The sequence below is a fragment of the Camelus bactrianus genome, chromosome 13, assembly GCF_048773025.1.
Source record: "Camelus bactrianus isolate YW-2024 breed Bactrian camel chromosome 13, ASM4877302v1, whole genome shotgun sequence".
NCBI classification, from domain to species: domain Eukaryota; kingdom Metazoa; phylum Chordata; class Mammalia; order Artiodactyla; family Camelidae; genus Camelus; species Camelus bactrianus.
Window position 1 is genome coordinate 35947530 of NC_133551.1, and position 14608 is coordinate 35962137.

A 14608-nucleotide genomic window follows, 5' to 3' on the forward strand; every position below is an offset into this window, starting at 1 on the left:
CTTTGTGAATGGAACGGCTGGATCACATGGGAGGTGTACACTGACTTTGTAAGAAATGGCTAAACTGTTTTCCAAAGTGGTTGCACCATTTCACATTCCGACCAGTGGTATGTTAAGTTTCAGTTCCCCACATCTTCCCTACAAGGTCAGTTGTTCCAGCAGGCCTGTAGTGGATCTCACTGTGGTTAGAACTGGCATTTTCCTAGTGACTAATGATGCTCAGTATCTTCTCAGGTGTTTGTCACTCAAATCCTTTCTTTGGTGAGATGTTGGTACCAACATTTGCCTACATTTTAATTGAGCCTGCTCACCCTCCACTCTGGGCCTTTGAGAGAAGCTATTTAACTGAAAGGGAAGAGCAAGGACTCTGGAGTCAGTCTCCTGAGGGCTCAGACAAGCATCCCCTTCCTGCACATGGTGTGACCCACTTCAGTGTGAAATGGGGACAGTAAATGGTGCCTACCTGACAGGACTGTCAAGCTGATTCCATGACACAAAGGATTTAGAACAGTGCTTCGTACACTGCAGGGCTCATAGATGGTACCGACTAGTGGTATTGCCTGTCTCCTCATAATGACTGAGGCTGGACCAGGGATTCTGAATAGCCTCCATCCAGCACAGTTTAGAACTCTCCTGCCTCAAATGCCAGAAGTACAACCCTGAGCTTCCTGAGTGCATGAGCTGTCTCCTACTACTCACTGAACCACATCAAACCCCTTCTTGCCAAATCAATGCTTAGCAGATAGTCTGTTTTCTGGTTGTGGGGCCCAGGGCAAGCCTCAGTATGGAAAGCTGAGTCCTGAGAACATGGGCCCTAGAGGGTGACAATAGCAGGTCCTGGTGAATGAAGAGGGAAAAGGACCCTTCATGCACAGGCCCAGCTCTTTCACTGGAAGGTGTAACAGTGGTCCTATTTGTGCTGTATGGACTCCCTTCCCTCTCCACCTCTCTCAATGACCTCTTCCAATGCCACTTGCTAAAGAGACTAAGACAGAGAAACCTGCCCCCTCTCTCCTTAGCTGTTACATTTTCCCTTCCTGTGGTCTCTCCCAATGGGCCTGCAATACCCACATCCCATCCAGCCACAGAAGAAGTCAGCTTGGCTGTTGTAGACACAGAAGACAAAGAGGGGAAGGGTGGGGACAGGGACTAGCACCTGAGCTGGCACGAACAGTGTCCCAGTGAGGTGGGGGGAGGGTGGTGGGAGACCACAACCCTAGAAGTATCACCTCCTACAGGAAAACTTTCCTGTCTCCTGAACACTTGAGCGGTCCCCTTCTCCATATTCCAGTCCTAAATTTACCATCGGAATTACCCTTCTGAACGGCAGTCACCTTCTTCTTGTCTTTCCCAATGAGGGCAGGCATGACATTTTATCGTATTTATCTTAATACTCTTAGCACTTAGCCAGGCAAATACAAGAAAACGTTCTGGTAGTGAGTGAATGATTTAATGAATAATTTTGGACATAAACTTTTAGTTTTGGAACAGTTTTAGATTACAGAAGAGTTTGGAAGATAGCACAGAATTCCACATACACTACACCTGGTTTCCTCCGTCATTAATATCCTACATTAAGCTTGTATGTCACAAGTAAAGGACAATGTTGCTGTACTACCATTAATTAAAGACTTTACTGGATTCAGATTTCCTTAGTTTTCACCTAGGGCCTTTCTTCTATTCCAGGATCCCATCCAGGATGCTACACTACATTTAGTTGTCACATCTCTTTAGGCTCCTCTTGGCTGTGATCATTTCTCAGACTTTCCTTGTTTTTTTGATGTCCTTGACAGTCTGAGAGGGCACTGGTCAGATATTTTGTAGACTGTCCCTCAAACGGAATTTGTCTGATGTTTTTCTTATGATTAATTAGACTGTGGTTAAAGGTCTTTGGGATGAAGATAATAAAGATAAAGTGCCATTCTCATCACATCATGTCATCAGTACATATTATCAACCTGACTTAACACTTGGTGTTGGCCCTGGTCACCTGGCTGAGGTTAGCATGTCAGATTTTGCCACTATAAAATTGTTCTTTTTCCCCCTTTTTTTATTGTCCTCTTTGAAAGGAAGTCACCACGTGTAGATCACACTTCAGGAACAGGAAGTTATGCTCTGCTGCTTGAGGTGGGGAATATCTACATAAATTATTTGGAATTCTCCTGCATGAGAGACTTGGCTCTTCTGTTCATTTATTTATGAGTATGGACTCATGATATTTATGCTATAACTTGGGTTATAATCCAATACACTTTATTATTCTGCTCAAATGGTTCATTTTGACCACTGGAAGGTTCCTTGGTTGGTTCCTGATAATCCCATCAGTTGTGGGTTTGTTTTGTTTTCGTACTTCCTTCCTTTTTGGTGCTACGACGAGATACACTAGGCCAGTCTTGTCAATTTCCTGCCTCAGTCCTAGAATCAACCATTTCTCCAAGAAGCTCTGATTCTCTTTATTGGAAATCGGTATTAGAAACCAAGATTTAAGCACCAGGAGTGCTTGTAGCAATTAGTTGCTGGGGTGTCCTTGTTTCTAGGCTCCTCTGCTGTCACAGCTAGGAAAATACATTTATGTTTACTAACCTGTATACATACACATGTCTATAAATAGTTCTATATGTATACAGATGTAATCTACATTAAGCTAAACATGAGTTCATCCTGATGTCTTTCATTCTAACCCATTGTCACACAGATCATTCTGACTTTAACGAATCGTTTTTAACAATAACACCACATTTGGAATTTGGCACTAGATACCATACCAAGCTGCTTACAAAGATTATCTCATTTTACCTTCAAAACAACTTTCTGGGTAAATACTATTGCCAACATTTAACCAATAAAGACACTAAAAGAGGAAGTATCCTATCTAAATGCCCACAGTAAGTGGTGAAGCTGGCATATCAGTTTGTGTCTTTGAAATGCTACAACTATTAATGGATAGATAAACGTAGGTAGTTCTCTAAGACTCTGAGAAAGCTTCAGTTTGAGCAATTTAAGGTGCAGCTGTAATTCCCAGCTCTCACCAAGTATTGTTCTGCTCAAACCTTACCCCTTCAGTACTTCCCACCCTCTTCCCAGGGTTCTCTCTCCATCTGTCATGCTAACTGAAGACCAGGTGCCAAGTTACAACGTGACTTGACAGCTCAAGCAAAGGGGTGCTGGAGCAAAGGCAAGGATCAGCTCCATCTGACCCTGTTGACTTTTCAACCTCTGGCTCACCCCTGCTGTGTATGATCTTGGGTTTTGGTGACTTGGTAGTAATTAACTCTGAACAAGCAACTCTGCTTTCATGGAGTTAAAAAAAAGCACAGTATTTTTCCCCCCTTGTTAATTAAATCATCTACAAGGAAGAGAAATGTGCAACCCACACTTGTATCTTCTAAAATATCAAAGGCCTGATTAGGAAGGCTTATGTTCAACCTCAGGCTCTTTCTCCAGATTCCTGGAAGTAACAGGGACCTGGAGGAAGGGAACGTCTCAGTACCAACACTTGTTATTTGGACATTCCTTCATTCATTCACTCTGGGTGATCTAGAAGGAGGATCAAACACAAAATATGACTGGGAATTTGGACCCAATCAACCTCCTGAATTAGAAACATCAGCAGGGAGCAGACAGGAAGAAAGAAGATCCTTCAGACCAAGTTGGAAACCACTTCTTGAAAAGCCCCACAGCCCCCTCTGGTCCCCTGTGTTCTGTTTGGTGAATTTTTCCTGACAGTTGGTGGTTATATTTGCCTGAACCACAACAAAGAGGGTCCTTGAGTTTCCCTGGGAGTGCTTCCTCAGACCTGCACCTCTCCTAGACCTCACAAAGGTGCCATTGTTGCCAGCTCACTGGGCGCCCAGCACCTGAGCAAGATCAAAGGCATTTTCTGATGCCGCATGACCACAGTCTCGCCCTCACCACATAACATTAAAGCTGATGATTAATCCCCTTGGCCCAGAAGGTCCCTTCCCACTCCCAAGTACAAAGCACGGTGGGGGAGGGGACTTTATTTCCAGCACAACATGACCATAATAAACGGCATTTTATGGCCCTCATTCATTGCAACCAACTGCAGCTGCCCATCAAACTTGTTAAAGCCCAAACAGTTGCTTCATGTGAGCCTTTTATATCACTAGGAAGGGGTAAAAAGAATCCCCGCCATTTCTGAGTGTCTACCATGCACTAGGGATGTACAGTCATAATTCATGTTACCCAGCAACCCTGTAAGACTGGCATCCTCGCCCCTAATGTGTTGGATGAAGAATCAGACACTCAGAGAAGTCAAGAGCTCACTTAGGTCATAGGGCCTCAAGGTGCACGAGTAGATGTCCAAGCCCACATCTGACTTGGAAGCCCAGGCTCTCTCCACCCTCTGTGGGCACATCACCACTCTGCACAGCACAGTAAGGCATCGAGAAGCATCCGGGAAGCAGACGGAGATGGACCTGAGTTCCCAGCTCCAGCTTACTAGCTTTGTGGCCTTGGGAGAATTACTGGACTTTTCTATGGCTTAGTCGCTTAATTTGAAAAAATAAATAAATAAATGCTGAACAACCAGCCAGCCTCATTTTCACTAAGAGACCAGGATACTGAGAAATGGGGTTGCCAGAGACTCACATTCATTTGGATTTGCTTTTGCTCATAAACCCGAACTGAGCGGGGTTAAAATGCCTGACATTTAGACTTGACGGGAGAAACCAGATCAGATGTGTCTCTGTGAAAATGGGAGATGATTTAAATGGGTTTAAAACAGTGTTCAGGGAGAGGGTATAGCTTAGTGCTAGAGCACGTGCTTAGCATGCACGAGGTTCCAGGTTCAATCCCAAGTACCTCCATCAAATAAACAAACAAATAAATAAACAAACCTAATTACCTCCCCCGCAAAATTTTTTTTTTTTAATTAGAAAGTGTTCAGTGAAGACAAGCTAACAAGTGTAGACTCACGTCGAGGAGGTAGGGCTGACGGCTCAGTGGGCACCTCCTGCTCCAGGCAGCCTTAAGCCTCTGTATCTGTCTCCCTTCAGTGACAACTAAGCCTAACAACTAAGGCTGCTGAGGGGAAGGAAGAGGCCAGGACTTTTAAACTTAAGGAAGTTCCTTTTAAGACTTTGTCCAGAGAAACAAATTGAAGGAAAATTTTATTTTTGGAGGGGGAACAAGGAGGTCCAGCACCAGCGTCCCCTCAGGAAGGTGTCCCTCACCCTGGACCCTCCCCAGGCAGTTGGTCACTGACTCCCTGATGCCCAACAACATAAGGATAGTGATGGAGAGCTGGCGAAGTGCTTACTTTATGTGAAGCACATTTATCACTTCATTCATCCTCACAATACTATGAGATACATACTACAGCTCCACACGTTTCACAGATGAGGAATCTGGGGCCCAGAGGGGTGAAGTGCCTTGCCCGAGAGACATCTTTAGGATGTGGAGGAACTGGGACTGGAAACCTGTTGGGCAGCCCCACCATCTCTGTGAAACACGTGAGAACCCCTGACACAACACCTGGCACAGACTAGATGCTCAGTATCACGAGATCAATCTGAATCCATACTCCGGGGCCTCCTATCATAATAGCTGTTACAGTTCTATCTCACCAGTGGGAGGCCCTGTCATCCTTCTATCCCCTGGATTTAGCACAGCCCTGGACACAAGAGCAGAGGATCAGTGGATCAGTCGATATCAATATTTAGTTAGTCAAAATATTTCATGGTACAAAAGGCTCACTGGTCCTCACGGTAACACAGTTTCCCATCATACATGAGTCTGTCCATGGTTGTAGGGATTCTGCCCTGGACTGTACCCTAGATCCCACTCTAGCCCTTATTTATGTCCCTACCACTCCCCTATTTGCCTCCCTCCTCTTCCCCCACTCTCCCCTCTCGTTTACTCATCTGGGAAAAATCCAAGGAGTCGTCCATCTGAGTTTAACAGAATAATGACTTTTAAATAAAAATATGGTAGAAATGGGTACTTATCAAAATGGAATGCTTTCAGACTCACGCATTTAAAGAAGATATAAATTTTAGGGCAGGCACTAAATTTTAACTGCAATCTTGGAGAAAGCCTTTCCACTAATTCATGGAGAAAAATTAACAAAGTAAAAATTGCTTATCAGTGTTCCTTTGAAGTCATGATATGCAGTCTAATTCTATATATCATCAGATCGCTCCCAGGGAGATGGATTTATATTGATTGAGAGAGAGCTCAGCGGCCAAGGAAAACAGACACCCTCTTGCAGAGAAGACTTGGCTACATGGTAGGGGACCGCTCGTCTGAAAGCCAGGCTCTGCCATCTCTGGATCTGATTTCACCCCTCACTCCTCGGCTCTCTGGCCAGGGTGATGCCAAAGGGAGACTCAACACTTTTCACACTTTTTAAGAATCTGGCCCCTGGAAAAAGATCTGGCAAATTTAAGCAAGGCTATTGGAAGGAGGGCTGGGCTTCCGGCTAGACAAAGAACAGGGGGCAGGAAGGGACCAGCAGCTCAGATCTCCTCCAGGCTGGGCTGCCCTCCAAGGAGGGTGGTGGCCCCGCCCTCGTTCCACCGACTCACCCCCATGTGACAAGAAGATGTTCCACAGATGACAGCCAGCCGTGACGTCACTGGCTGTTCCTCACAGGCGAGGCCATACCCCCTCACATCTGCCCCAATCACTCCTGTGAGAAAACAAAACAAAACAAAATCCTCTTTAAAAAAAGGAAGGAAAGAAAGCAAAAAAAAACCGTAAAATATATTTTTTTTAATAGCCAAGCAAAATTGAGAAGGCATTCCGTATGTAGGCCAGTCTCCAATAGAAACCAAAAGAGCGTACTGGCCTGCCAGGGGACCTAGGAAACCTGTTCTGTTTGCTTTACCCTAGTCAGTGTGCCACATCCAGCACTGCAACAATAATAGTAACTACAATTAGAATAATAAAAGCAACAGCTATCTGTGACTTTCTGCTCATGAAACACCAGGTTCTGTGTACAGTCTCATTTTATATTAAGCCTGTCAAGTTGATCATATTAAGACCACACACATCAGTGGAGGAAGGGAGGCCCAACTATGGGTTGAGTGATCCGTCAAGGTCACAGTGGTAGTAGGGAGCAGGGCCGAAGGGAATCTGGTTTAACACATCACAGTTCAATCTCTGTTTGATGACTGAATCTTTTCAGCATTGCTAGGTCATCATTCTCAGTACTACTCATTGCAGAATTCTCAGTGTAAAGGAAAGAGTGGCTGACAGTGAGTTTCTGTTAAAAGAATGCCAGGTAGCAGAGTTTCCTATAAATTGTCTAAGTTCAGGCTGCTTCTCCACACAGGTTGTGTTCCTTGATACTTGCTGGGCAAGTGAAGTTACAGAAGTGAGGGGAGAATCAGAGAGACTGTTCAGAGCCTAGAGTCGTCTGTCTGTCATTTATTCAAATATCCAACAAGGACCTTCTATGCATAAAACAATGTACAAGGTGTGATGTAGTGTGATGCAGGAGCCGCAAAATTCCAACTACAACACAGGCAGGAGGTGGAAAGTGCTGGGGCAGAATGTAGAGGCTGGGAGGCAGGAGGGAACAGCCCCCAGTGGCCTCACTGGCTCCGTGCAATGCCGCCCTGCTCTCAATCTCTGATACCCAGTGCTCCTTCCCACCTCTAGACCTTTGCATTTGCTCTTCCTTCTGCCTGAAATACTGTTCCCCAAGCTCTTTGACAGGGTAACTCCAATTTATCCCTAACTCAAATGTTATTTCCTGGGAAAGCTTCCCTGTTCCTCCAGGGAAGATGGGGCACCCTGTTCAACATTCTCCTGCATTCTTGGACTTCCCAAACACTCAAGACACCGGTAACTTAAAGAATTACTATAGACTGTCTGCCTCTTCTTCTTTAATAAAAGCTGCAGGAAGCCGGCTCTGCCTCCCCCATGTGCTTAGCACCCCAGCACCGAGCACAGCAGCCAGCATGGAGTAGGAAGTGAAAGTACCAATGCATGGAGATGCGAGGGTAAATTTAGAAGATAGTCCCTGTCCTCGGGGTGCTCACGGTCTGGTGGGAGGGAGGGAGAGGTCTAAATGGAGCATTTTAACACAGAGATCAGCATGGGACAGGAGGGACTCCAGGCGCAGCTGAGCTCACTAATAGGGGTTCAGGGACATTTCTCAAGGAGGTGGGTTCATGCTGAGTTCAGCAGGAGTTAGTCAGGTGAAAGGCAGGGTAGGGGTGCCTCCTGAGGCAACAGATCCCCAGATCCTGAGGGCACTGGCTGCTCCACAAGCAGGCCTTTCCAGAAAGCAGGATCTACGGGGCCACTAACAGATCTCTTACATTCCAACAACTTTTGTGGTTTTTCTAATGCTTTTTCCAAATTCGACTTTCTTGGGCACAACAACCTGTGAACCTCAGCTATGGTTCAGGAGCCCAGGAGCGGAAGGCAGAAGCCTCTTAAAAATTTTTTGTCAGTGATCATAGTAGTTAGGTCCCAGCAACCAGGTGACTGAGGTTTGGGCCTAAGGCTGGAAGAGTCCTGGGCCTGAGGGCTTCCACCAAGGCCCCTGCCCTGCAACCTGAGGCTCCCAGACTCCAGGTCGGCCAAGGTCGGCCCTGCCAGCTGATAAGAGCTGAAGGCACTGGAGAGCCTGTGTGCGTCTCCCCTGCCTCCCCTGTGTCAGGGGGCACTTCTCCTCCAGGACTTCAGCTTTGCTGTCAGAGCCACCAATGCTCCCACTGTGCTGGTGTCCACTGCCCTCTGCCTCTGCTTACAGCCCCTCCTCTCTTGTCCCTCCAACTAGGGGTGGCAATAGCTTCTATTTTGCTGACTCCTGGCTCACTTCCCAGGGAATATAGCCCTTCCTAGCTCCTTCATAACGTGGGTCACCATTTTTGTGTACCAGATCCCTTTTCTTTTTTTTCTTCCAAACACATTTAGAGTGGTTTATGTATTTCTGGGTGGATCTCCAGTGGTAAGTTCCCCACCCAGGGCACAGAGGCTTTCAGAGAGGAAGAAACGTTAGACACAAGCTCATTTTAATTGAGCTCTTTTTGCATGCTCTCTCTTTGGATGTGTCTCATTTCACTCTTAACAAACACCAAATGTGACTTGTGTTATTATCACCCTCATATCACAGATGAGGAAACTGAAGCTTAGAAAAGAGAAGTCACGGAAGCAGGGTCCCACAGCTCACAAGAAGCAGGGCTGACAGTCACGTCCAGGGAGTCTGATTCCAAATTGCTGAGTCTTAGGTTTTTCTCCAAGATAAAAACCCAATAATTAGGTGGTCAACGTTTACTTATCTGCATATCTCAAAATACTGGGGCCTTAAAGATACTCATCCTGAGATCCTTAAGACAAAAGGGGTTGGCTTTGCTGGTCCACAGTGTTACAAGTTCAAGGAATTCCTGATGATAACCTGCCTTTATTGGCCCCCGTATATAAAGCATGGACAAAATTTATTTTACAGGGTAATTCAGTCCTAAAAGGGGGTTAAACATAGGAAATAAGAAATGGGTGGGAAATATTTCTTTGTTTCTTCTTTACTTAGCAGACTCATTGTTGATATTACTAGGCTCAGAATCTGAGAACGAGTGTGTTATAATGAAAAAAGAATGGAATTTGGAGACAGAAAGACCAGCTATAAAAAGGAGAAAATAATCATATCACATAGCAGTTCTGATATTGAGGGAACGTTTAAAAATGAAAGTGTGAGTAAGAGTGTCTTTGTCACCACCACCCTCACCACCATCATCATCAATACATCTGAAGCCTTTCTCAAGAGACAACTGTATTCTTCCTACCTTTTTAGCAAATTTATCAGGTATCTACGACAGGCTGGATACCGCATTAAAGTCTCTGAACATTGCCTCATTTAATCTTTGCAACATCTATGAAACATAAACACGCTTTCTTCCTTTCAACACACAGAGAAGAAGCAAGGACCAGAGCGTTCAAGTAGCCTGCCCTAAGGTCACAGAGATGTGGGGGCAGTGTCAGAATGTGGCACCGTGACCTTGTCCTGTCTGACCCTAAAACCCACGTTCTTTCTAGAACCCTCACTTGATGATGTTACAATTGTTTTATATAAAGGACATATATTTGGAAGTGTCATTTCCCCATGGAACACCATGGACAAGCCATGGATTTAGAGTTAGAAAATCTGAGTTAGCCCCAATTCTGCTACAGACCACCTGGAAGTCTGAACTGCTTCCTCACATACACGGCGGGCAATGGATTGTAAGTGGAGGTTCTTTCTCACCCATCTTCAGTACAAAATACGCACAGTGACTTTTTTTTTTTAAATACCAAGTCAAGTATTCTCCTTGTCTGGAAAAAAAGGGCAGAAAAAAGTCCCTTCCAAGATCCTATCTTCTCAAGTCCCAAGAAGACTTAGAAAAAACCTCAGGCCAGGCTAGTATAGCAGCGGAGAGAGGCAGGTCTTGCCCAATTTCCCCTCCAGAGAGATTCTCTGTACACCCTGTCTAACGTCCATTCCATCCAAGGGCAGTGCAGGGCTGATGCCCCCGTGACACAATGTGAATCCCAGGGCTGATCTATCTCATATTTTTCCTTTGGCCACATAGGGCTCAGAGGGGCCAATCCTGCTTGAGAAAAGAGGTCCAAAGCAGGGAAAGCAACAAAGGGGAGGAGGAGCCTTCTCCTTTGTGAATAAACACATTTCACAACCCAGAGAGGAATCACGGGCTGCACACGTACATCAGGAACCAATTCCTAAGACGGGATTTTGACAAGCACGGCCCTTAGCACTGCGGGGGCCCTTCACATGACTGCACAGTGTCAGTTAATTCCGCATTCCTCAGAAAGCTTAAAGGGCAAAATTAGCAGCTGAAGAGACAGGCGTCCCCCACCCTGTGCCAAAAAAATTGTGAGATATTCAAGTGTGTTTTCTCTGAACCTTGCACAATGCTCAGCTGAGCGTTTAATGAATGCTTAATGAATTTTTTGTTGAACGAAAAACAAATAGCAGAAAGACAAGCTTATTGTGTCAATGAATCAGTTCAGGGCCTCTTCCCCACATCATACACAAGAACGTAGTTCATATCCAGGAATATGTTTTAAAAATACAGAATTTAAAAGGAAAAATTAAAACTTCATGAACGACTCTCTTATTTTCTTTTACATGCTAGCTCCCTCCCTCTCCCCCAACCATCCATCCTTCCATCCAAACATTTATTAAATATCTACCATATTTGCGTAAAAGAAAAAAGAGACTTTGCAAATGTTATGATTAAGAGTGGGTTATCCTGTAATTTATCAAGCCACAACTGCTTTGAAAACTTTAAAGGGTTAGATAGAAGAAAAACACCCCAAGCTCCAGCATTTGTGTTATAATTATCTCAGACTTTATAGCTATATAAAATACTTTATAGCTTGCAAAGCATCCTCAAACACTGTACCCTTCATTTAGCTTTAAAAAATCGTATAATATGTGTTATTTTATTTTTGAGATCACATTTGAAGAAACTGAATTTCAGAGAAGTAAAGTAGCTTACTCCAGTTTATTTAGCTACTTAGAGGCAGAAGCAGGGCTCACACAAGGACTTTTAGTCTCCTAGTCTGAAGCTCTTCCCCTAGGTTTGAAAAATATAAAAAGGTCTGCTATGGAAGTACTGGAAGTGTCAAAAGACACTCTTGAAATAACGAGCCCAGACACCTTCTCTGAAGGAAAAAAGGATGAGAAGGGTTTTGAACATTACTTAAGACTATCAACTTGAGACTCTTGAATCAGCCATTTGGAGGAATGAGATGACTGATAAACTGCATCAAATTAATTTTCTAACTAAGCAGGACAAGAAGTTTATAGGGTCCCTGGAGAGGAGGCTCTCTGGAGACCAGCCTCATATATGGAAAGCTGGCTCCAATAACTGTAAGATCCTGGAAGGGTAAGAATCATATCAAAGACATTTTCTCTGCAGAGGACCAACAACAGTCTAAAGAAAAGAATATACTGAATTATATTCTTTTGACTAATATTCATTTATTTTATATAGAATATCATATATGAGTTTGGTACTACAGTGTCGTGCTTAAAAACCTGGACTTGTTCATCATGGGAACTTGCTTCAGTTTCTTATCTCCTTTGTGCCTCATTTTCCACATCTGCACAGTTTGAATAATCATATCCTCCTCATTGGACTGTTACAAGGATTAGATGTGTTAACATATGTAAAGTGCTTAGACTAGTGCTATCCACAGGAAATTCTGAGATGATGGAAATATTCCGTATCTGCATTTTCCAATAGAGCAGTCAGTCACCAGACATGTGTGGCAACTGAGCACTTGAAATGTGGTGAGTACAACTGAGGAACTTTACTTAACTGAAGTAGCCACGTGTGGCTAGTGGATGCTGCACTGGACGGTGTGGCTGGGGCAGGCCTAGCACAATATATGAATCCTTGCTGTTTTTATTACTGTTGCTGTTATTGAATCCCACTTGCATGTCCTTGGGTAAATGCCTTGATCTCTAGAACCTCAATTTCCACATCTGAAGATTTTGGGTAACAACATTTACCTTACAAAATTGCTGTGGGCATTAAGTGAGATGTATGTGGAACACACCGGGACTCAAAAACATGGGACTGTTAAATCCAGGACCTACAGATGTGCTTAGCACAAGTGTAGAGACTTTCTACTTATTCCTGAACGTGCCTTGCTGGGTCATGCCACTCAACGTTTCCTCGTGCTGTTCCTTCTGCTTAGAATATTCTTTCCACAATACAGTCCATCCCCCCACAATCTACTTGGGGGGACACAGACTCCATTTTGAAGACCCAGGTCTTTCATCAGAAGCCTTTCCTGACCATGTCTTCCCCCGTTCCCCCGGGGCACCCCCATCAGGGCGAACGGACCACGCCTCTCTCCTTGCAGCCCACCCCGACACTGCACAGGTTCTATCGCTGGGTCTGTAACGTATGTGGTGGCACAGCTGTCTCCCTCTATGAGACTGTGAGCTGACCGAGGCCACAGCAGGTCTTGACACCACAGTGACTCACTAATTTTTATTGTTGTTGTTGTTTAATGAATGACTGTGTGCAGCATAAGGCATGTATAAGTAAAACACAAGACATTTTCTAGATAAAGATGACAAATGCTGTATGTCTTAATTATGAATAATCGTGAAAGATTCTGAAGAGTTTTGAGGGACAATTCACAGGTAACAGTAAAATTATCACTGGAGCCTCACAGCACAACTTGCTTAGAATTGTCAAAATCACTGGTAGAGTCAAGGTCCTAAGATCCCTATGGTTACTGAAAGATTGCTTCATGCTCCACACTTTGCAAATATTATTGTATTAAATTCATATAATGATCTCGAGAGGTTGTCATTGCCATGCTGTTTCACTGATATGGAAAACGGGACTGAAGTTCTTCCAGGAAACTGTCCAAGGTCCCCCAGACTTAAGAGTGTCTACCCAACTCTAAATCTCATGGAGCCTACACAAACTAGTTCCTTTCTTTTCAACTACTGACAAGAATTCCAAGTATTCACAGACAGCAGAGCTCAACTCAAATCTCTTTCAGGATTTATTGTTATAATGCCACTAGAGCAAGCCGAACGGGTTCATCACGAGCCCAACAAATGAAGGGGAGTGAAACAGCTGAAGAGATTTCTGTGATCCCTGTGTCTGATGAAGCATCACCTTGGCTTTGAAAGAAATGCCATTTAGAATTCACCCAATCTAAATCCTATAAGTAGGTTTACCTTTTTTAAAAACCCTATGTAATAAGTCTACAAAGAAACTTTCTACACCTTAACACTGCCACCATCCCCGTCCCTTACACTCCACCCCACCCCCAACAGAGCTAGAAAGATAATAGGGAAGGTCTTTGAATGAGATGTGAGCAGACTTCACTGGATAAGTGCACTATTTAGGGCACAATGGTTAGGAATGAGAGCTCTAGAACCAGACTGCCTGATTTCAAGTCGGGCAAGTTGGTCAAGCCACTTAACCTTCCTGTGCCTCATTTCCCTCATCTATAAAATTGGAATGACGAGAGATGTAGTTCCTAGGGCTATTGTGAAGATGACACGAATAGGACGGTACCTGGAACATAGTTTACTCAATATAGTTTTGCCATTGTTGTTATTCCTGACCATTCTCGGTCTCCAGTGTTACCAGCAGGGCTTGGCATGACAGTCAGGCTGCTGCGTGCTTTGCCAGAGGTATCCGGGCTTACTTAGATTGACTGGAACATTTGTTTTCTGTCCTTGCACATACAGCTCATGACAGAATAATGGGGGGCTCCAGGGAATAAAGAAAAGGAGGTACCAGGCAGTAGGGAAAATCCAGGCAAACATTTTAAACCTTGTTATGATAAACCAAAAGCTGTTTATATCCCTAAAAGCCATGATAACATGTAGCGCCACTCATCCTGCAATTCAACCTGGCGATGGTAGCTGCCATTTCTGTCTAAACGCTATACTCTTCCATGACTTGCCCCAACCAGACACCAAATACAAGAGCCAGAGAACAAAGAACAGACCCTCAGATAACTGGGTCTTGCTCCTCTGTTCCTCCTTTCTACTCAGAAAGATCAAATCTCAAAGGTAGGCTAATATGTCATAGCTTGGAAATCTGAGACTCAGAGAGAACACTAGCAAAATCCATAGTAAAGACAAAGCAAAAAC

The 14608-nt window shown here is 44.3% G+C and overlaps 1 protein-coding gene across 6 annotated transcripts in view; it reads right to left on the reverse strand.

Moving 5' to 3' along the window:
- Positions 1 to 14608, reverse strand: part of FGGY (FGGY carbohydrate kinase domain containing) — a 389130-nt gene that overhangs the window by 170266 nt on the left and 204256 nt on the right. For all 6 annotated transcript variants that reach the window (XM_074376388.1, XM_074376389.1, XM_010949914.3 and 3 more), the window contains one exon: positions 6549 to 6652. In XM_074376388.1, coding sequence (XP_074232489.1) covers positions 6549 to 6652 — 104 coding nt within the window. The remainder of the gene's footprint in view (positions 1 to 6548; positions 6653 to 14608) is intronic.